This window comes from Scyliorhinus torazame, chromosome 16 (assembly GCF_047496885.1).
Source record: "Scyliorhinus torazame isolate Kashiwa2021f chromosome 16, sScyTor2.1, whole genome shotgun sequence".
Classification (NCBI taxonomy): Eukaryota; Metazoa; Chordata; class Chondrichthyes; order Carcharhiniformes; family Scyliorhinidae; genus Scyliorhinus; species Scyliorhinus torazame.
The window spans coordinates 57,080,010-57,104,524 of NC_092722.1; the positions used below are offsets into that span (position 1 = coordinate 57,080,010).

The 24,515-nt window shown below is 51.3% G+C and overlaps 1 protein-coding gene across 2 annotated transcripts in view; it reads right to left on the minus strand.

The window, feature by feature from the left end:
- Positions 1-24,515, minus strand: part of sh2d5 (SH2 domain containing 5) — a 118,180-nt gene that overhangs the window by 45,091 nt on the left and 48,574 nt on the right. For both annotated transcript variants that reach the window (XM_072478511.1, XM_072478509.1), the window contains exon 7: positions 6,110-6,218. In XM_072478511.1, the coding sequence (XP_072334612.1) occupies positions 6,110-6,218 (109 nt within the window). The remainder of the gene's footprint in view (positions 1-6,109; positions 6,219-24,515) is intronic.

Consider the following 24,515-nt stretch of genomic DNA (forward strand, 5'->3'; position numbering starts at 1 on the left):
GTAAGAAGTTTTACAACACCAGGTTAAAGTCCAACAGGTTTGTCTCGATGTCACTAGCTTTCCAGAGCGCTGCTCCTTCCTCAGGTAATGTTGACAACATCTGCTCGTCTTGTTGCTGACTGCCTAACTCTAATGCTCGCTCCCCCCCCACCCGGGGCAGGACAAGGCTGCTCACAACCTTCGTGAGCGTTCAAGAACCGCAGGGGGATCACCTGTGCTGCACCCCCTCACCGTCCATGAGCAGAGGGCTCTGGACCTCACTGGGGGAGCCGCCACCCCGGTCGGTAGCGCCATACCAGGTCGGAGACGCAGGACCAAGTGAGACTCCCCTGCCTGGCTGCACCCCCTCAGTCCGTCACATCCCCCACCCCCCTCACACTGCAGCCCATACCACTGCCCTCAAGCCCCTTTCAACCCACCCCGTGACACATACCCCCCGATCTCCGACACGCCACCCCCTCACAATGCCCCCGACACTTCACCCCCTCCCAATGCCCCCTCCACCCCCTCACACCCGACTCCGAGTGTCTAACGATACATGCCGCATTGTCCCCCCCAGGGCCAGGAGCCAATCGTCCAGGGACGTCGCGGAGAAGCCTCTGTCATTCAGCTGCAAATACATCCGCCCCCACGGACGCACCGTGGACGGGGGAAGGAAGACTGACAGGAGGGCCCTCCTCTGAGGCCATGGCACTGGAGGAGGACGCACAGAGGACGGACTGACACGACAGGGACGAACACAGGACGGACAGTGAGGACACTGATGGCCGTGAGTCAGACGAGGAAAGGGCTGCGAACCAGGACAGTGACGGAGAGAGGACGGGGATTCTGGACAGTGACGCACTGAGGACGGCCAGACAGTCGACGAACACAACGGACATGGCACCTAACGTGGGTCGCGGACTAATTGCGTCTATCCAAGGATCGATCCAGGAGACCCCAGACCTGGGGACAGATGAGGAGTTCGAGTTTGCGGCACTGCTTGGGGGCAGTACCGCAACATGCACCATCGCAGATACACTCACCTCGGTTGGGCACATAAGTGATGGGGCTTCGGGGTCACTGACTGGTGCACACCACACAGCCGACGGTACAGCAGGTGGAGGTAGGAGCAGCCGAGGGGCTGGACGGTCAGAGGGCAGCCCAGGCCCAGCACCCAGCTGCCGCCCAGACAGTTCCCGGCTTTCTGGACTTACTAGACCCACCCACAGACCCGATGGAATTGGAAACCCAGGGAGTGGACAACGGGATGACTGCCGTCTTCCAGCATCTGCAGACGCAGTTGGAGGAGTCCATCCGCGTCCAGGAGCAGGGAGTGGTGCCGGTCATGGCTGCCACCCAGGCCGACACCGCACGGGTGCCGTCCGCGGTGGAGGCAATGGGGGCAAAGATTTCGGCCATGGGTCGGGTTCTGCAAGGCGTGGGGCTTGATGTGTACGCATCATCCATGGCCCATGACAGGGCTGCCCTCTCACAGGCAGCCATGCGCCAGAGCCAACTGGACATTGCCGCCGCGCTCCGGGGTCTGGCCCAGTCTCAGCAGGCCATGGCCCTGTCCCAGCAGGCTATCGCTGAGAGCATCGGCGGCCTTGCCCACGTGCTGGATGGCGTCGCAGAATCCCAGCGGGAGGTTGCGCAGTCCCCGACAGGGATTGCGCACTCCCTGAGCTCCATCGCTGGGAACGTTGAGACCCTGGTCGATTCCACAGCGGGCCTCCAGGACTGGCAGCGGCAGGTGTCGGTGGTGCCACGGCGCATGTCTCCATGGGCACCAATGTCCCACAATGAGGCCCGGGGGGCCACCGGGCTCCCCGAGGGAGGAGGCGGTTCTGGTGCTCGTCCCGTTTACTCAAGCAATGGAGGTCCAGGATCACTCAAACTCCCCCCATTCCGTCCCTGGAGCATCTGGTGGGCAGCGGGCAGAGCAGGGTGGCACCACGCCATCAAGCATGCCCACCGAGCAGCCTGGTCCATCCAAGCCGGGTCGCCCCAGGAAATGTGCACCGAAAGGGAGCAACGTCGCAGGGCAGGAGTCTCAGCAGTCCGCCTCCACTCCTGCTGTACCGTCTGGGGAAACACCAAGACGTAGTGGTAGGGCCCCTAAGGCCAAGAAGTTAGACACGTAGTAAATTGAGACGGGTGCAGGACACAGCTTAGGTGTAGGGGCTAGGGCACTTGTATGTGAATGTCATGATTAAATTCACTGTTACACGAAACCAAGATGCCTCTGTGCTATGTACGGTGCTTGAGGGGTCGTGAGGGGGACCGAGTGATGCTGGGGGTCGAAGTTCTGTACAACGGTGAGGCTGGGTGTGTGTTTGTTCCCCCCCACCCCCCCCCCCCCCGCAACACCCCGTCGCCCTCAGCATACCAACGCCAGCTGTCCCACCTGGCCATGTGGTGGGTTGTCCGTGACGCATACAGGGACCGCCGAGGTGGAGGGTTTAGCTATGACCATGAGTCAGACATTGTCTAGCGATCCGGAGCTCACAACTCATCGCAGAGCGGGTTGTCATCATTCAACATGGCACTGATCGCACCTCTGACACAAGCAACTGTGTTAAAACATTCACGATGTGCCGCAGGTGTAAGGTGGTGTGAAAGTGGTGGTGTGGGCGGTAGGGTTGTGCGATGGTGCGCGAAGTGGGGGGTGCTGGGTGGTGCGGTTGTGCGCGAACCGTGGTGCAAGTGCCTAGCTCAGCGACGCCCTCCCCCTAGTTAGTGAAACATGTGGCGGATCAACGCCTCGCGTGCTCGCTCTCCTAGCCGGTGTCATCGTGCAGCCTCCCGGCGTTATCTCGCCCCCAGGTCGTGTCTGTCCCCCCCCCCCTCTCCCTACGCATCCTCCTCCTCCTCCTCATGTGCAGAGGCGTCGCCCTCATCGGACTCACCCTGTGCATCCTCGTCCAGGACATCGCCCCCCTGTTGGGCAATGTTGTGCAACACACAGCAGACCACAACTATGTGCCCGACCCTGTCGGGGGGGTACTGCAGGGCCCCTCCAGAGCGGTCCAGGCACCGGAATCTCATCTTCAGGAGGCCAAAGCACCTCTCCACAACATCCCTGGTCGCTGCATGTGCCTCATTATAGCGGATCTCCGCATTGGTCAGTGGCCTCGGTATAGGTGTCATCAGCCACGACCGCAACGGGTATCCCCTGTCGCCCAGCAACCTGCCCCTCAGGGCGGTGTCCCTCGAAAATAGCAGGGATGAAAGAATGAGCCAGTATGAAAGCATCACGCAAGCTGCCAGGGTACTGGGCGCACACATGCATTATCTTCATGCGATGGTCGCAGACCACCTGAATATTCATAGAGTAGTTCCCCTTCCTGTTCAGGAAAATGTCCCTGTTATCCGAGGGTGGACGCATGCCGACGTGCACCCCATCAATCACCCCCGGACCATCGGCATCCCGGCCACGGAGGCGAAACCCGCTGCCCGGTCAGTCTGATTATCGCGGTCCTCTGGAAAATTTATGTGTCTGTCGGCAATGTCATACAGGACGCCGGTGACGGTCCGGATGCACTGATGCCTGTGAGATTTCAGACAGGTCCCCGCTCGGCGCCTGGAAGGACCGTGTGGCGAAGAAATTGAGGGCAACCGTGACCTTGACGGTCACCGGGATAGCATGTCCTTCCCACCCACCCCGTTCTACGTGGTGCCAGGTGCGCCATGAGGTGGCATTTATGTGCCACGGTCTCCAAACTCAATCGGAGTCTCCTCCTGCATGCCGTATCCGGAAGCTCCTGGAACGACATACGGTCCCGAAATGCTCAAGGGCGCATGGGGCGCCTCCGGGGCCTTGGCACCATCACCTGCTCCTGCTCCTCCCCTTGCGCCCCATCAGGATCCGAATCCTCTTCCTCCGCTTGCCCGAAGATGTGGTGGTCATTGTCACCCTCCGCCTCCTCATGCACCTGTCGGGCGGGAGGGCCTGCAGCATGAGCTTCGCACTGGGCCCTCTGCAACCAGTCCCTAAGCTGCAGCCGCCGCTCCAGCAGCTGCATTGAGCCGCCTTGCAGCGGTGCCGAATGGCTACCTACAGGGCAGCTGCCCCCGCCACGGCGGCAAACATAGCTGGCTGGTGCGCAAACATGACGAACTACACGAAGGGGGGGTGGTTTCAGAAGGAGAGACAACAACATGTTTAACGATGGCGCTTTGACACCTCGACAGCCAGGGCGCATGGGATACATGGGTGCCCCGGCTGCCTTGTTCCGCTGCAGACACGCATGCAACCTCCGCCCTGCCCACAGTATCCATCTTCACCCCGTCCCTCCTCATTGCGGCGCCACTTGCCTCGGCCCATCAGCATCACCTGCACTTGGAAGCGTGTCATCGCCACCGTCCTGCCATGGCAGGCCGGCTGGCATGTGGCTCCCGTGGGCAACCTTGCCCGCCCCCCCCCCCAACAGCACGGCGGCATCATTTCCCCCACCCCCTCCTCCTTTCCCCACCCCCTGCTCCTTCCTCCACCTCCTCCTCCTTCCTCCACCCCCTCCTCCTTTCCACAACCCCTGCTCCGTCCCCCACGCCTTCCTCCAGCCCCTTCTTCTACCCCCCCCCCCCCTGGGCATTGCGGCATCCCTCTCTGAGAATCCCCCCCCCCCCCCCACCCTCCCCGGGCATTGCGGCGTCTTTCTCCGAGCACCTTCCCACCGCCCCCCAGCACCGGCCGTGGACGCCACCTCCCACTGCCTACGGTGAGGCCGGCCACTCACTTCCTTCCTCCACATCATCATCCAGCACGACTGGCTGACAAATTTATTTACCAGGGGTGAACGGCATGACCTGGGTTCACGCCGTCAGGACTTCGGCCCATCTGGGCCGCTGAATAGCGGGGGGCCCGAAGAATCGCCGTCCTTAGTACCTCGGGCGATTCTCCGGCAGGCGCGGCGCCGACCTCGATGAAGCCGTTCTCGCCGTTTGGGAGAATGGCGGAACAGCGTCGGTCTCGCACCGCAGGTAAAAATGGCGCCAACGGCGATTCTCCCATAAGGCGTGGCATGGGAGAATCCCGCCCCTTATCTTTATACTCTATTCCTTTAGCTATAAATGCCAACATTCCATTCACTGTCTTCACTATCTGTTGTTCCTGCATGCTAGTTTTCTGTGACTCATGAACTCATGTCCATCTGAAACAAAGACTCTTATCGTTTTACTTTCATCACTATTTTACACCCATCTTTCCCCTCTGTGTTTGTTTGTCTGGGTGTGTGTGTGTAGAGGGTTGGGCCAGTTAAAAGTGGGGCGGGGAGGTTCGAGGTTAAATAGCAGTTACCCGTGTATCTTTGCCTATTTAATTACAGTTACTGTTAATAATAAGTGAACTGTGTTTACAGTTCCAAACCTGGGTTGAGATTCGCCGACCCCCCGCCAGGTCGGAGAATCGCCGGGGGCTGGCGTGAATCCCGCCCCCGCCGGTTGCCAAATTCTCCGGCACTGGAGATTCGGCAGGGGCGGGAATCGCCCGCAATTACTCCTCTGCCATTTTCATGGAGTCCAATTAAGGCTTGCTAGCTCCATGATAATGAATTCCGAGCCCTATATCACAGGTCTATCCATTCAGTCAGATTAATCAATTCCTGCAGCCCCACCCATTCATAAAATAGGGAAGCACAAATTTGTCAACCATTTCCATCAACTTATCATGGTTAGTGCCACTAGAGATTGACTAGTGTTACCAAAACATAGTCTAACTGAATTATACCAGTGTAACATAAAACTGCAACTTAGTTAAAATTGTCAATTACATTCCCCACTCCAGCCATGCCTTCCTCATTGATATGTAACTAAACAACTGGCTCCAATTATAAAAGTGTCTGCTCCCTCTTCACCTAATTACATTTTCATTCACCTCACAGCATTCTTAAATGCCTGAACAGAATACATGAATAATATTGGCATGTTTATATTGTATCAAAGAGATTTTGTACTGGTATTTTCATTTTGCCATGAATTGTATTGAGATAATTTTTGCAACTGTTTTTTATGATGACTGCATAGATGTTATAGCTACTTAAGCATCTGAGGAAGAGGTACCACAGCCTTCTTTTTAAAAAGTTCATCTTTTGAAGAATTACCATTACACAGTTATTGACATACTAACCTGGACATCCCAGCACTGGCCCAGACTGTGTCCATTAATATTTCATCATGCTGCAGTGGAGCTAGTGCTCTCCAGGATTCCATGAGTTCATCCCCCAAACTGCAACTGTCTATGGAAAATATAACAGTATTTCAGATACGTATGGTGCTGACATTGGTTGAACTATTTAACCCTTTTTTCAATTCGTCTTTATTTTAAAAATGATGTCTTCAACTATCCTTTTAATAATAATAATCTTTATTGTCGCAAGTAGGCTTACATTAACACTGCAATGAAGTTACTGTGAAAATCCCCTAGTCACCACACTTCAGCGCCTTCGGGTACACTGAAGGGGAATTCAGAATGTTCAATTCACCTAACAGCACGTCTTTCAGGACTTCTGGGAGGAAACCTGAGCACCCGGGGGAAACCCATGCAGACACAAGGAGAACGTGCAGACTCCGCACAGACAGTGACCCAAGCCGGGAATCGAACTAGGACCCTCACGCTGTGAAGCAACAGTGCTAAACACTGTGCTACTGTGCCACCCATCAATTTTTAATCAATTATTCAAACAAGCACAAGTTGGGAGGACACCAAACTGAACTAGAATGGAGAGTGCTTAAGTCATGTTAACTCGACTTTGTGCTAAGCCACTTTATTTGAATCAGCCATGTTGCAGGATGTGGGGGCACAGTGGCACAATGGTTAGCACTGCTGCCTCACAGTGCCAGGGACTCAGGTTCAATTCCAGCCTCAGGTGACTGTCTGTTTGGAGTTTGCACTTTCTCCCTGTGTCTGTGTGGGCTTCCTCCGGGTAGATGTACAGGTTAGGTGGATTGGCCATGATAAATTGCCCACAGTGTCCAAAAAGGTTGGGTGTGGTTACTGGGTTATGGGGATGGGGTGAAGGCTTGGGCCTAAGTTGCTCTTTTTAAGGGTCAGTGCAGACTCGGAGTGGCCTCCTTCTGAACTGTAGGAATTCTATATTAGATTCTGTCGATTTCATTCCTATACTGCCACTGTTTCAAATAAACTGTTTAAGTGCTGAATTAGAGAGATTTAGAGCACAAAATCTGATCAGTAGCACTGTTAACTGAAGCTGATCGTCCTCCTGACAACCACTCAATTCTCGTGTAACCCGCATGGGACACCGCCTCATGGTGCTTCTCGTGGATTCTCTGCATGTGCCGGAAGCAACTGAATGCATTCTATTTGATGTAAAACAACCCTACCAGCTGTTCACTAAGTTTGTAGCTCCATTCAACAACTTTCATGTCACCAAAGAGCAAGCACTCAAATTCACGAGGAACTCAGCATTTGTGTTATTTTAAGGGGCAGACACCGAACTAGCGAGGTTTGCTAGTGTCACACGGGAGGGTTTAAACTAGTATGGCAGGGGGGTGGGCACGGGAGCAATAGGTCAGAAGGTGAGAGCATTGAGGGAGAACTAGGGAATAGGGACAGTGGGGCTCTGAGGCAGAGCAGACAGGGAGAAGTTGCTGAACACAGCGGGTCTGGTGGCCTGAAGTGCATATGTTTTAATGCAAGAACTATTACGGGTAAGGCAGATGAACTTAGAGCTTGGATTAGTACTTGGAACTATGATGTTGTTGCCATTACAGAGACCTGGTTGAGGGAAGGGCAGGATTGGCAGCTAAACGTTCCAGGATTTAGATGTTTCAGGCGGGATAGAGGGGGATGTAAAAGGGGAGGCGGAGTTGCGCTACTGGTTCGGGAGAGTATCACAGCTGTACTGCGGGAGGACACCTCAGAGGGCAGTGAGGCTATATGGGTAGAGATCAGGAATAAGAAGGGTGCAGTCACAATGTTGGGGGTTTACTACAGGCCTCCCAACAGCCAGCGGGAGATAGAGGAGCAGATAGGTAGGCAGATTTTGGAAAAGAGTAAAAACAACAGGGTTGTGGTGATGGGAGACTTCAACTTCCCCAATATTGACTGGGACTCACTTAGTGCCAGGGGCTTAGATGGGGCGGAGTTTGTAAGGAGCTTCCAGGAGGGCTTCTTAAAACAATATGTAGACAGTCCAACTAGGGAAGGGGCGGTACAGGACCTGGTATTAGGGAATGAGCCCGGCCAGGTGGTAGATGTTTCAGTAGGGGAGCATTTCGGTAACAGTGACCACAATTCAGTAAGTTTTAAAGTACTGGTGGACAAGGATAAGAGTGGTCCTAGGATGAATGTGTAAATTGGGGGAAGGCGAATTATAACAATATTAGGCGGGAACTGAAGAACATAGATTGGGGGCGGATGTTTGAGGGCAAATCAATATCTGACATGTGGGAGGCTTTCAAGTGTCAGTTGAAAGGAATTCAGGACCGGCATGTTCCTGTGAGGAAGAAGTATAAATACGGCAATTTTCGGGAACCTTGGATAACGAGAGATATTGTAGGCCTCGTCAAAAAGAAAAAGGAGCCATTTGTCAGGGCTAAAAGGCTGGGAACAGACGAAGCCTGCGTGGAATATAAGGAAAGTAGGAAGGAACTTAAGCAAGGAGTCAGGAGGGCTAGAAGGGGTCACGAAAAGTCATTGGCAAATAGGGTTAAGGAAAATCCCAAGGCTTTTTACACGTACGTAAAAAGCAAGAGGGTAGCCAGGGAAAGGGTTGGCCCACTGAAGGATAGGCAAGGGAATCTATGTGTGGAGCCAGAGGAAATGGGCGAGGTACTAAATGAATACTTTGCATCAGTATTCACCAAAGAGAAGAAATTGGTAGATGTTGAGTCTGGAGAAGGGTGTGTAGTTAGCCTGGGTCACATTGAGATCCAAAAAGACGAGGTGTTGGGTGTCTTAAAAAATATGAAGGTAGATAAGTCCCCAGGGCCTGATGGGATCTACCCCAGAATACTGAAGGAGGCTGGAGAGGAAATTGCTGAGGCCTTGACAGAAATCTTTGGATCCTCACTGTCTTTAGGTGATGTCCCGGAGGACTGGAGAATAGCCAATGTTGTTCCTCTGTTTAAGAAGGGTAGCAAGGATAATCCCGGGAACTACAGGCCGGTGAGCCTTACTTCAGTGGGCATGGTTTTCTGAAGGGGAGGTCGTGTCTCACTAACTTGATAGAGTTTTTTGAGGAGGTCACTAAGATGATTGATGCAGGTAGGGCAGTGGATGTTGTCTATATGGACTTCAGTAAGGCCTTTGACAAGGTCCCTCATGGTAGACTAGTACAAAAGGTGAAGTCACACGGGATCAGGGGTGAGCTGGCAAGGTGGATTAAGAACTGGCTAGGTCATAGAAGGCAGAGAGTAGCAATGGAAGGATGCTTTTCTAATTGGAGGGCTGTGACCAGTGGTGTTCCACAGGGATCAGTGCTGGGTCCTTTGCTCTTTGTAGTATATATAAATGATTTGGAGGAAAATGTAACTGGTCTGATAAGTAAGTTTGCAGACGACACAAAGGTTGGTGGAATTGCGGATAGCGATGAGGACTGTCAGAGGATACAGCAGGATTTAGATTGTTTGGAGACTTGGGCGGAGAGATGGCAGATGGAGTTTAATCCGGACAAATGTGAGGTAATGCATTTTGGAAGGGCTAATGCAGGTAGGGAATATACAGTGAATGGTAGAACCCTCAAGAGTATTGAAAGTCAAAGAGATCTAGGAGTACAGGTCCACAGGTCATTGAAAGGGGCAACACAGGTGGAGAAGGTAGTCAAGAAGGCATACGGCATGCTTGCCTTCATTGGCCGGGGCATTGAGTATAAGAATTGGCAAGTCATGTTGCAGCTGTATAGAACCTTAGTTAGGCCACACTTGGAGTATAGTGTTCAATTCTGGTCGCCACACTACCAGAAGGATGTGGAGGCTTTAGAGAGGGTGCAGAAGAGATTTACCAGAATGTTGCCTGGTATGGAGGGCATTAGCTATGAGGAGCAGTTAAATAAACTCGGTTTGTTCTCACTGGAACAAAGGAGGTTGAGGGGAGACCTGATAGAGGTCTACAAAATTATGAGGGGCATAGACAGAGTGGATAGTCAGAGGCTTTTCCCCAGGGTAGAGGGGTCAATTACTAGGGGGCATAGGTTTAAGGTGAGAGGGGCAAGGTTTAGAGTAGATGTACGAGGCAAGTTTTTTACGCAGAGGGTAGTGGGTGCCTGGAACTCGCTACCAGAGGAGGTGGTGGAAGCAGGGACGATAGTGACATTTAAGGAGCATCTTGACAAATACATGAATAGGATGGGAATAGAGGGATACGGACCCAGGAAGTGTAGAAGATTGTAGTTTAGTCGGGCAGCATGGTCGGCACGGGCTTGGAGGGCCGAAGGGCCTGTTCCTGTGCTGTACATTTCTTTGTTCTTTGTTCTTTGTTTGCTGTCCTGGCTGCAGCCCACTTGTACATTTGCTAATCTCAACTCTGTATGACCTTTAAGATCAGAGTACCTGAGCTGAGTGTCTGGTGAACTGACATTGCTTCTTCTTCAGTGATGTCATGTTACTTTTTCCTCATGCTCCTGGGCTGTTGTGGCTGGACAGGTGGCAATTATGTAACAGCCCTTCCTGTTGTTTCCTTTATTTCCCACTTCTCTTACTTTATCTTATCATTTTTGATCCATGGATAATTGATGGACATATACCTTTAAGTTGAGCAGAGGAAGTGAGGAACTCAAAAGTTTCAAAATAGTACACTGAGCTATGAAGATTTAGATTTTGAACAGAAGAACTCAGATGTTCTGGCAGCTGAGAGATCGGAGAGATTTGGTTTGATTGATTGGTTGGAAGTCAATAGATTGGCTAAGGACTAAATCCTGCCCAGCAACAGGCAATGATTGGGTTCAGCCAGGTTTTCAGGGAACCCAGGGAGAAAACTGGATGCTGAGAGAAGAAGCTACGAGTTACTCTCTCTTCCACACTTTCTCCCTCACTCTTGCTGTTCCTGAGGCTGCAGAGAAGTATTAAGATCTAATGAATTTAAGTGAAAACCATTCCATGCTGAAAGAAAGAACGCCCAACTAAAGGCCGAGACTAAAAGTATGTAACTGGAAGATGCCCATCTCAAAATTAGACTTTTATCCTTTTACTTTTTGTATTATTCTTTTTTTACACCCCTCTTTCCCCTCTGTGTTATATTTAATTTTATTGATTTTTTAAAATTTAAAGTATCCAATTCTTTTTTTCTTATTAAGGGGCAAAATAGCGTGGCCAATCCACCTTCCCTGCACATCTTTAGGTTGTGGGTGTGAGACCCACGCAAACATGGGGACAATGTGCAAACTCCACACAGACAGTGACCCGGGGCTGGGATCAAACACAGGTCTTCTGCACTGTGAGGTAGCAGTGCTAACCTCTGCACCATCGTGCTGCTCCCTCCCCTCTCTGTTTGTCTGTCTTGTGTATGTGTGTGTAGAGGGTGGGGTGAGTTAAAGAAGGGGTGGTTCGGAATTATATCGTTTTAAAAAAATATTTCTATTTGTTTTTTAACATTTTATACATAAAAAACAAAAAGAACAACAGAACCCCCCCAACTCTAACAACCAACACCCCAATCCCCTCCACCCCTCCCGTTCCTAGGCTCCCCAACCCCATCCCCGAGTAGCTGACAGTAACCAACTCTTTAAAATGAAGAATAAACACCCAATTCTTGTGGAACCCCTCAATTGCCCCCCTCAAGGTACACTTAACCTTCTCCAAATACAGAAACTCCATCAGGTCCCTAAGCCATACTGAGGCACTTGGCATTAAGGCTGACATCCACCCAAAAGGACCCACTTGCGAGCAATCAGAGAGGCGAAGGCTAAAAGGTCTGCCCCGACTCCCAAATGTAGCTCCGGCAAGCCCGACACCCCAAATATGGCCTCCAGGGACTGGGTTCCAAATCCAACTGCAACATCGGCGACATGGTGCTGGAAAACAACCCCCAAAATTTTTCCAACTTCAGTTAGGACCAGAACATATGTACATGGTTTGCCGGACCTCTCCCACATCGCCCACTAGTGCCCTCCACACCCTCAAACAACCAGCTCATCCTTGACCTCGTCAGGTGCGCCCTGTGCACCACCTTTACCTGTATTAGCCCCAGCTTTGCACGCAAGGTTGGGGAGTTCACCCTCCACAACACCTCAAGCCACAACCCCTCCTCCAATGCCACCTCCAGCTCCTCCTCCCACTTGGCCTTAACCCCCTCCAGTGGCGCCATATTCTCCTCCAAAATTTTCCCATAAATCGCCGAGATGACCCTCCCCTCCAACCCCGCATCGACAACATCCCCTCCAACAAGGAGTGTGGTATCACTGGAAACATCAGGAAAACCTTCCATGCAGAGTCCCGCACCTGCACATACCTAAAGGCCTCCCTCTGCGAAATCCAAAACTTCTCCGTCAACTCCTCCAAATTCGCAAACTGCCCTCCCAAACAAAGATCCTTCATTTCTATCACCCCCCCCACTCCTCCCTTCCCTGAAACCTAGCATCCAGTCTCGCTGGCTTAAACACATGATTCTCCTGAACCGGCATCAGCTTCGACCCCGCCCCAACTTGAGTGTTGCCGAAATTGCCTCCATATCTTAAGCATGGCTACCACCACTGGACAAAGCGAGCACAAGGTTGTGCACTTTTTCACACCCTCCAGGTGCTACTGCTTCCTGAGAATGCCGTTCGGCATAATTTCGGCATCTGAAATTTTCCATCATGTCATGGAGCACGTAGTTGAAGGGTTACCAGGCGTCCGCGTTTATGTCGATGATATCATAATCTGGGGGTCCACACATGAGGAGCATGGTAGAAGGCTTCTCAGAGTCCTACAACGGGTTTAAAAAAATGGCCTCGAGTTCAATAAAACAAAATGTCAAATCGGGGTTGATACCATCACCTTTTTAGGGGATAGGCTCTCGGCACAAGGTGTGCAGCCGGATAACGAAAAGATAAAGACCATTTCGATGCCGCGACCCACAGACAAAAAAGACTTCTTAGCATACTAGGGATGATCAACTTTGCTGGCAAGTTTATTCCCAACCTGGCCTCCAAAACATCTCAATTACAAGTCTCGATGAAAAAGGATGCAGTGTTTCAATGGTCTCCCAAACATGAGCAGGGATGGCAAGCATTGAGTATCTCGCTGATGACAACGCCAGTCCCCGCGTTCTTTGACCCGGCGAAAAAGACAAAAATTTTGACCGATGCGTCTCAGGTTGGCCTCGGAGCGGTATTGCTGCAGCAGGGTGCAGACGACAGCTGACTGTCCGAAACAGAGCGCATGTATGCGTAGATTTCAATGCCTTGGGTTAGTCACGGGTTGATAGGCAGCACGGTGGTGCAGTGGTTAGCACTGCTGCCTCAATGCGTCGAGGTCCCAGGTTCGATCCCAGCCCTGGGTCACTGTCCGTGTAGAGTTTGCACATTCTCCCTGTGTTTGCGTGGGTTTCACCCCCACAACCCAAAGATGCACAGGGTGGGTGGATTGGCCATGCTAAATTGCCCCTTAATTGGAAAAAATGAATTGGGTACTCTAAATTTTTTTTTAAAGTCACGGGTTTGGAAAAATTCCATGATTATGTGTATGGACCTCCGACGTTTCAGGTAGAGACTGACCACAGGCCACTTGTATCCGTTGTGCAGAAGAATTTGTGCCAAATGTCCCCGTGAATCCAGCGCCTAATGATGAAGTTCCAGCGCTACGATTTTGACCTCATCTATACACCAGTGCCTTACTATTGCTGACACGCTTTTATGAGCCATGGGCATCAAAGATGTACACCTGGTTGAAGAGAATGTGCAACTACAAATCAATCGAGTGAGGCAACTACAAACCAATCGAGTGAGGCAAATGGCCGTCATCTGCGACAGCATAGGATTGTGATTCCGCATTCCTTGAGGCCCTAGAAGCTCCATGAAGGGCACCTGGGCATTGAGAAGCACCTGGGCATTGAGAATCGCAGGGCCAGGGATACAATTTATTGGCCAGGGATCACCCAAGACATTGCAGGCATGTCGACCACTGTGACATGTGTCAGAAATTCCGCTGCAAGCAAAGCAAATAGCCGGTGCACGTGGATGAAATCATCGCAAGTCCGTGGCAGAAAGTGAGCGTAGATATTTTCCACTTCAATTGGAAAGATTACCTTGTAGTTATTGACTACTTGAATTATCCAGAGGTAGCACAGTTGACAAACTTGACGGCTCGGTGTGTCATACAACATGCTAAAGCGATTTTTGATGGCATGGCATACCAAGCATTGTTTCTTGGTCCTTGTTTCAAAAATTATGTGTGGGGGCGGCACGGTGGTGCAGTGGTTAGCAATGCTGCCTCACGGCGCTGAGGTCCCAGGTTCGATCCCAGCTCTGGGTCACTGTCTGGGTGGAGTTTGTACATTCCTCCCGTGTCTGCGTGGGTCTCACCCTACATCCAAAGATGTGCAGGGTACATAGAACATAGAACATAGAAAATACAGCACAGAACAGGCCCTTCGGCCCACGATGTTGTGCCGAACCTTTGTCCTAGATTTATCATAGATTATCATTGAATTTACAGAAGGAGGCCATTCGGCCCTTTGAGTCTGCACCGGCAGACTGCAGGGTAGGTGGATTGGCCACGCTAAATCGCCCCTTATTTGGAAAAAAAAGGAATTGGGTACTCTAAATTTACTAATTTTTTTAAATTATGAGTGGACTGAATTTGCCCGTCACAATGCTTTTAGGCACATCACCTCAAGTACTTTATATCCCCAGTAGAACGGGAAGGCAGAAAAGGGTGTGCAAATTGTAAAATAGCTGCTAAAAAGGCCATTGATAGCCAGGAAGATATCTATCTGGCGCTTCTAAACCATGACTCGGCACCACTTGTCAATGGACTGTCGCCAGCACAGCTGCTAATGAATAGACAGCTGCAGACCCTGCCTTGCATTGCAACTCACCCCGTGAATCGAGGACTGGAGCGGAAACTGCTTTTTCAAAAGAGGAGGCAGAAAGGCTTCTAAGACAGATCCACAAGGAAGCTATAGCCACTGCATCCAGGTGATACCGTCAGACTCGAGATGGAAATGGGTGGTCAAGAAGGTTTTGCAACAGACAGGTCCACATTCGTTTCTGGTTCTTACTGGGGATGGTTCAATCTTGCGAAGGAATTGGAGAGTGCTATTGGAAGTGCAACATCCTTTCGTGCTGAGTCCAGCAGAAGAGCTGGTGTATAATCCCAAAACACTAGAAGAGGACATAGACCACCCAACAGAGCCAGCAGGGAAGAAGCTATTTTTGAATCTGTTAGTGAGTGTTCTCAGACTTTTGAATCTCCTTCCCGATGGAACAAGTTGGAAGAGTGAATAAGCCGGGTGGGAGGGGTCTATGTTTATGCTGCCTGCTTTCCCAAGGCAGCAGGATGTGTAGACAGAGTCAATGGATGGAAGGCGGGTTCGTGTGATGGACTGGGCTGTGTTCACAACTCTCCGCAATTTCTTACGGTCTTGGGCCGAGCAGTTACCATACCCGGCTGTGATGCAGCCAGATAGCATGCTTTCTATGGTGCATCTGGAAAAGTTGGTAAGAGAATATAGTCTCTCAAAATGGAGAATTTCTATCTGGAGTGAACCAATTTTTAGCCCTGACAATTCAGGCTCTTTGTAATGACTGTTTGTGTTCACAATAAAAATACAGTTTCCACAAGCAGATTTGTGCCTCTTATGACCTGAAACATATAAATGTCTGTGATATGTGAATGAGGTAGCTTGCTACAAGACCATGGCTGGGATTCTCCGGTAACCGGCGGGGCGGGCCGTACTGGCGCCAAAGAGTGGCGTGAACCACTCCAGAGTCGGGCTGCCCGGAAGGTGTGGAATCCGCACCTTCGGGGGCTAGGCCGGCGCTGGAGGGATTGGCGCTGTGCCAACCGGCGCCGAAGGACCTCCAGTGGCTGGCGCGAGTTGGCACATGCGCAGGAGTGCCAGAATGTTCGCAGAACCGCTGCCGTAATTCCTGCGCGTGCGCAGGTGGTTTCCTCTCCGCGCCAGCCATGGCAGAGCTTTACACAGTGTCCCCACAGCACAGGCCCGCCCGCAGATCGGTGGGCCCTGATCGCAGGCCAGACCCCTGTGGGGGGCCCCCCGGGACCGGATCCCCCCCCCCCCCCGAGGACTCCGCAAGCCGCCCTCAGAGCCTGGTCCCACCGGTTCAGACCTTGTGTAATTCACGCCGGCGGGACTGACCGAAAACGGGAGGCCGCTCGGCCCATCGGGGACCAGAGAATCGCCAGGGGGGCCACTGTCAATGGCCCCCGACCAGTGTGGCGTGATCCCCACCAAAAAATCAGTGCCGGAGAATTCGGCAGCCGGCGTCGGAGCAGCGGGGTGGGATTCACGCCGGCCCCGGCGATTCTCCGACCCGGCGGGGGTCAGAGAATCCCGCCCCATGTAATTATTATTTCTCCGTAATGGAGATCAGTGTGTTAGTTAACACTACACTCAAAAGACAAAATCAACCAATGTTAGATCATATTGTTTGTGTCAAAATGAATTTATTTACAGAGAATATGCTTTGACAGACGCATATGTAATGGTACAATCCTTGGGGCGAAATTCTCCGGAAACGGCACGATGTCCGCCGACTGGCGCCCAAAACGGCGCAAATCAGTTGGGCATCGCGCCGCCCCAAAGGTGCGGAATGCTCCAACCTTAAGGGGCTAGGCCCGCGCCGGACTAATTTCCGGGAGCGTCAGCGGCCACTGACGGCATTCACGCACATGCGCAGTGGAGGGAGTCTCTTCCGCCTCCGCCATGGTGGAGACCGTGGCGAAGGCGGAAGGGAAAGAGTGCCCCCACGGCACAGGCCCGCCCGCGGATCGGTGGGCCCCGATCGCGGGCCAGGCCACCGTGTGGGCACCCCCCAGGGCCAGATCGCCCCGCGCCCCCCCCCAGGACCCCGGAGCCCGCCCGCACCGCCTTGTCCCGCCGGTAAGGTAGGTGGTTTAATCTACGCCGGCGGGACAGGCATTTTAGCGGCGGGACTTCGGCCCATCCGGGCCGGAGAATCGCGGGGGGGGGGCCGCCAACCGGCCCGGCGCGATTCCCGCCCCCGCCGAATATCCGGTGGTGGAGAATTCGGCAACCGGCGGGGGCGGGATTCACGCCAGGACCCGGCGGGGGGGGTCAGAGAATCTCGCCCCACTGATTCATAATACACCTAACACTGCCATTCAAGAATTATCCCTAATCTTTTGACTAAGTGCCCCTGAATGTAAGTTACGTACTGAGCTCCACATGACCTCCTATTTCTGCCATGACATGCAAACATGCAAACAGACAGGAATTTGAAAAATCTGAAAAATCAGCAATACTCTACCATTCCACAGCAGACTTGGACACACCAAAGGAGGACCTTCCCATTAAGAAGACAATCATATTATTAACATTCACCATTTAGTTCAGGGGTTTTCAGACTTATTTCTGAATGCTACAAAAATTCCAGATACATCCTGCAACACATGACACATATTTTTCTGGATAAAGATTAGTTATGCAATGAAACATTTATATATAGATTTTCTTGTTTTATTCACTTAAATTAAACTTATGGGCGGCACGGTAGCACAGTGGTTAGCACTGTTGCTTCACAACGCCAGGAACACGGGTTCGACTCCCGGCTTGTCACTGCCTGTGTGGCGTCTGCATGTTCTCCCCGTGTCAAACAACAAAGAACAAAGAAATGTACAGCACAGGAACAGGCCCTTCGGCCCTCCAAGCCCGTGCCGACCATACTGCCCGACTAAACTACAATCTTCTACACTTCCTGGGTCCGTATCCTTCTATTCCCATCCTATTCATATATTTGTCAAGATGCCCCTTAAATGTCCCTATCGTCCCTGCTTCCACTACTTCCTCCGGTAGTGAGTTCCAGGCACCCACTACCCTCTGCGTAAAAAACTTGCCTCGTACATCTACTCTAAACCTTGCCCCTCTCACCTCAAACCTATGCCCCCTAGTAATTGACCCCTCTACCCTGGGGAAAAGCCTCTGACTATCCACTCTGTCTATGCCCCTCATAATTTTGTATACCTCTATCAGGTCGCCCCTCAACCTCCTTCGTTCCAGTGAGAACAAACCGAGTTTATTCAACCTCTCCTCATAGCTAATGCCCTCCATACCAGGCAACATTCTGGTAAATCTCTTCTGCACCCTCTCTAAAGCCTCCACATCCTTCTGGTAGTGTGGCGACCAGAATTGAACACTATACTCCAAGTGTGGCCTGACTAAGGTTCTATACAGCTGCAACATGACTTGCCAATTCTTATACTCAATGCCCCGGCCAATGAAGGCAAGCATGCCGTATGCCTTCTTGACTACCTTCTCCACCTGTGTTGCCCCTTTCAATGACCTGTGGACCTGTACTCCTAGATCTCTTTGACTTTCAATACTCTTGAGGGTTCTACCATTCACTGTATATTCCCTACCTGCATTAGCCCTTCCAAAATGCATTACCTCACATTTGTCCAGATTGAACTCCATCTGCCATCTCTCCGCCCAAGTCTCCAGACAATCTAAATCCTGCTGTATCCTCAGACAGTCCTCATCGCTATCCGCAATTCCACCAACCTTTGTGTCGTCTGCAAACTTACTAATCAGACCAGTTACATTTTCCTCCAAATCATTTATATATACTACAAAGAGCAAAGGTCCCAGCACTGATCCCTGTGGAACACCACTGGTCACAGCCCTCCAATTAGAAAAGCATCCCTCCATTGCTACCCTCTGCCTTCTATGGCCTAGCCAGTTCTGTATCCACCTTGCCAGTTCACCCCTGATCCCGTGTGACTTCACCTTTTGTACTAGACTACCATGAGGGACCTTGTCAAAGGCCTTACTGAAGTCCATATAGACAACATCTACTGCCCTACCTGCATCAATCATCTTAGTGACCTCCTCGAAAAACTCTATCAAGTTAGTGAGACATGACCTCCCCTTCACAAAACCGTGCTGGATCACAATGTGACCCAGGCTATCTACACACCCTTCTCCAGACTCAACATCTACCAATTCCTTCTCTTTGGTGAATACTGATGCAAAGTATTCATTTAGTACCTCGCCCATTTCATCTGGCTCCACACATAGATTCCCTTGCCTATCCTTCAGTGGGCCAACCCTTTCCCTGGCTACCCTCTTGCTTTTTATGTACGTGTAAAAAGCCTTGGGATTTTCCTTAACCCTATTTGCCAATGACTTTTCATGACCCCTTCTAGCCCTCCTGACTCCTTGCTTAAGTTCCTTCCTACTTTCCTTATATGCCACACAGGCTTCGTCTGTTCCCAGCCTTTTAGCCCTGACAAATGCCTCCTTCTTCTTTTTGACGAGGCCTACAATATCACTCGTCATCCAAGGTTCCCGAAAATTGCCGTATTTATCTTTCTTCCTCACAGGAACATGCCTGTCCTGTATTCCTTTCAACTGACACTTGAAAGCCTCCCACATGTCAGATGTTGATTTGCCCTCAAAATCCGCCCCCAATCTATGTTCTTCAGTTCCCGCCTAATATTGTTATAATTAGCCTTCCCCCAATTTAGCACATTCATCCTCGGACCACTCTTATCCTTGTCCACCAGTACTTTAAAACTTACTGAATTGTGGTCACTGTTACCGAAATGCTCCCCTACTGAAACATCTACCACCTGGCCGGGCTCATTCCCCAATACCAGGTCCAGTACCGCCCCTTCCCTAGTTGGACTGTTTACATATTGTTTTAAGAAGCCCTCCTGGATGCTCCTTACAATCTCCGCCCCGTCTAAGCCCCTGGCACTAAGTGAGTCCCAGTCAATATTGGGGAAGTTGAAGTCTCCCATCACCACAACCCTGTTGTTTTTACTCTTTTCCAAAATCTGTCTACCTATCTGCTCCTCTATCTCCCGCTGGCTGTTGGGAGGCCTGTAGTATACCCCCAACATTGTGACTGCACCCTTCTTATTCCTGATCTCTACCCATATAGCCTCACTGCCCTCTGAGGTGTCCTCTCGCAGTATAGCTGTGATATTCTCCCGAACAAGTAGCGCAACTCCGCCTCCCCTTTTACATCCCCCTCTATCCCGCCTGAAACATCTAAATCCTGGAACGTTTAGCTGCCAATCCTGCCCTTCCCTCAACCAGGTCTCTGTAATGGCAACAACATCATAGTTCCAAGTAGTAATCCAAGCTCTAAGTTCATCTGCCTTACCCGTAATGCTCCTTGCATTAAAACATATGCACTTCAGGCCACCAGACCCGCTGTGTTCAGCAACTTCTCCCCGTCTGCTCTGCCTCAGAGCCACACTGTCCCTATTCCCTAGTTCTCCCTCAATGCTCTCACCTTCTGACCTATTGCTCTCGTGCCCACCCCCCTGCCATACTAGTTTAAACCCTCCCGTGTGACACTAGCAAACCTCGCGGCCAGGATATTTATGCCTCTCAGGTTTAGATGCAACCCGTCCATCTTATACAGGTCACACCTGCCCCGGAAGAGCTCCCAGTGGTCCAGATAACGGAAACCCTCCCTCCTACACCAGCTGTTTAGCCACGTGTTTGTCTGCTCTATCTTCCTATTTCTAGCCTCACTGGCACGTGGCACAGGGAGTAATCCCGAGATTACAACCCTTGAGGTCCTGTCTTTTAACTTTCTGCCTAGCTCCCTGAACTCCTGCTGCAGGACCTCATGCCCCTTCCTGCCTATGTCGTTAGTACCAATATGTACAACGACCTCTGCCTGTTTGCCCTCCCCCTTCAGGATTCCCTCTACCCGTTCGGAGACATCCTGGACCCTGGCACCAGGGAGGCAACATACCATCCTGGAGTCTCTTTCACGTCCACAGAAGCGCCTATCTGTGCCCCTGACTATAGAGTCCCCTATTACTATTACTCTACTGCGCTTTGACCCTCCCTTCTGAACATCAGAGCCAGCCGTGGTGCCACTGCTCTGGCTGCTGCTGTTTTCCCCTGATAGGCTATCCCCCCCGACAGTATCCAAAGGGGTATATCTTTGGATACTGTCTGTGTCTGCGTGGGTTTCCTCCGGCAGCTCCGGTTTTCTCCCACAAGTCCCGAAAGACATGCTTGTTAGGTGAATTGGACATTCTGAATTCTCGCTCAGTGTACCCGAAGAGGCGCCGGAATATGGCGACTGGGGGGTTTTCACAGTAACCTCATTGCAGTGTTAATGTAAGCCTACTTGTGACAATAAGAAGGATTTTTATTATGGTTGCTGGTGCTGAGTAACATTTCTGTCAAGTTGTGGATGTATCTTTGACAAAAATGAGTAAAAGATGGAAATACTGAACCAAAACGTTGAAAATAATGTTCAGGGACTAAATCCAAAAGGGAAAACAGGGACCAAAATGTAAAACAAAAAACTGTAAAAATTAGCAAATGGAGGAAAATCATGAATGGAAAGTACAAAAATACCTGCAAGGACCAAGATTCAAAATGTTAATCGATGAACCAAAATGTGGGGAAAAAACAAAGCATGCAGAAATTAGTTTTTAAAAGCGAAGGGAGGGGGGATGGCTCATCAAAAGCTGGAATTAATTTTCAAAGACTCAAGTCTGAAGTGGAAAATGGTTTGTGGTGTCTTCAGAAAAAAAAGTGCTGCCCTCTGCGGGTGAGGTCCTGGATTTACTTTGGTTAATGATTTCCCATTGTGAATTTTCTCTCAATCCATTCAGTTGTGGTTGGATACATATTGCTTCGGAGTTCTGAGTTCCTCCAGGATGAGCTCATTGGAAAATGCTAGTACTGACCAGCACGGTGGCACAGCGGTTAGCAATGCTGCCTCACAGTGCCAGGGACCTGGCTTCAATTCCAGCCTTGGTGACTCTGTGTGGAGTTTGCACATTCTCCCCGTGGCTGCGTGGGTTTCCTCCCACAGTCCAAAACTGTGCGGGTTAGGTGGATTCGCCATGGTAAATTAAGATGTCCGGGTATCATTTTAGTAAACCTACATTGTACTCCTGCCAAAGCCAAAATATCCTTCCTAAGATGTGGGCCCATAACTGCTCACAGCTCCAAGTGGGGTTTAACCAGGGTTTGTATAACCACAGCCTAACCTCTATGTCTTCAAACTCTAATCCTCTTGTTATAACCTGCCTACTTACTATTGGCTGGGGACTAATGACAATCCCACAATCCTGTGGGAGTATGAGCTTCCCCAATGAGGGGGGGGCAGAGAAACCATTAGTAAACTCCTAGTATAAATAAAGCTGGCCAGTTTAGGAACCAGCAGGAAGGAGTGTGCAGCAAGGGAAGTTGCTGCTGCTGTTATATATATATGCTATTGTAAATAAATGTTTTTACTTTGTATCCTTAAAACTCGTGCTGGATTCGCGAAGGTTAAAGTGAATAGCTGTCTACACTGCTGAAGCCACCTCACTGGATTTTTGTTGGATACAGGTTGGAAGTTGTCTTCTATTATACCATGCCTCTGTACGGACGTTTGGATGTTTTTGATGCTGCGCTGGAAAGCTGGAACCAGAACACACAACGGATGCGTTACTATTTCCGGGCAAACAATATCACCGGAAACGAGCGCCAGGTGGTCATATTGCTCACCGCCTGCGGTCCGCATACGTTTGGGGTGATTAAGAGCCTTACGTACCCAGCTGCGCGGACATCAAAACATTTGATGAATTTGTGAATATAGCGGGGCAACATTTTAACCCAACCCCGTCCACGATAGTCCAGTGTTACCGGTTTAATACCGCTGAGAGGACCCCTGGAGAATCCCTTGCCGATTTTCTATCCAGGCTACGCAGGATTGCGGAGTACTATGACTATGGTGAGACCTTGTCAGAAATGTTACGCGACCGTTTGGTTTGCGGTATTAACAATGCGGCCACCCAGAGAAAGTTGTTAGCTGAGCCAACATTGACTTTTCAACAGGCCATTCAAATAGTATTGTCCCGAGAGAGCGCAGAACAAGGAGTGCAGGAGCTACAGGGAATGGAAGTGCATGCCTTGGGGCGCAACCCCTTCCGTACGAAAACATCCCCCCGCACTCCTGCGGTACCTTGGGCGAGGCAACGTCCGGACCGACGCCAGTGGCCGTCGGACATTCCTCCCCGAAGGGAGCCTTCTCCAGAACCAATGGATGAGGAGCCATGTCCGTGTCAGACTTGTAGGCACCGACCCCGTCGCGGACGGCGGTCCTGGGGGCGCCAGAGGCGCCGTCGTTCCGACCGAAACTGGGACCAGCCCAGGGGCCGTAACTGGGACCAGCCCAGGGGCCGTACCTTCCATGTGGATGAACCTGCGGCGACTACTCCTGAGGACGTGGAGATGGAGGACAACTGCCTGCAGTTGCATTGTGTGGCAGCTCCCCGTGTGGCCCCCATTAAGGTGACAGTATGGGTCTATGGCCACCCGCTTGAGATGGAGTTGGACACTGGCGCAGCGGTCTCCGTGATCGCCCAGAGGACATTCGACCGCATCAAGCAGGGTATACAGACCCTTACATTAACCGACTCACAGGCCAGGTTGGCCACCTACATGGGGGAACCACTGGACATTGCAGGAACTACAATGACCCCTGTTGTTTATGGACGCCAGGAGGGGCGTTTCCCACTTATCGTGGTGCGCGGCCATGGGCCCAGCCTGTTGGGTGGGGACTGGTTCCGCCATTTGCAGTTGCAATGGCAGCACATCCTCCAGACAGTTTCTGAAGGGTTGACTGAGGTGCTAGGACGATACTCAGATGTATTCCAGCCTGGTTTGGGGAAAATAAAAGGGGCTGTAGCCCATATCCAAGTCGAACCAGGAGCCACGCCGCGCTATTTCCGGGCGCGCCCGGTGCCTTACGCCTTGCTCGAGAAGGTAGAAGTGGAGCTCACTCGTTTGGAGAGTTTGGGTATTATCAGGCCCGTCCGTTTTGCTGACTGGGCAGCACCAATTGTACCTGTAATGAAGCCAGATGCCACAGTTCGCTTGTGTGGCGACTATAAACTTACAGTGAATACGGCTTCCCGACTCGACCGATATCCAATGCCTCGCATAGAGGATCTCTACGCGAAGCTTGCAGGTGGACTCTCGTTCACAAAATTAGATATGAGTCACGCCTACCTGCAGTTGGAGCTGGACCCTGCCACCCGACCATATGTAACGATTAATACACACCGGGGCCTGTATGAATATACACGGTTGCCCTTTGGAGTATCCTCTGCCTGCGCAATTTTTCAACGTGTTATGGAGGGCATTTTGAGAGGTTTACCACGTGTTGCTGTATACTTAGATGACGTTTTGATTACAGGGACGTTGGAGCAGGAACATTTGTAAAATCTGGAGGCTGTCCTTAGACGCCTTTCGGAGGCTGGAGTCCGTTTACGTCGCACAAAGTGCGTATTTCAGGCAAAGGAAGTAGTCTACCTAGGTTATCGGGTGGACGCGAAGGTTTGCACCCCGTCGCAGAGAAGGTCCGTGCAATTCAACAGGCCCCCGCCCCGACTGACACTTCGCATCTTTGTTCTTTTCTCGGTCT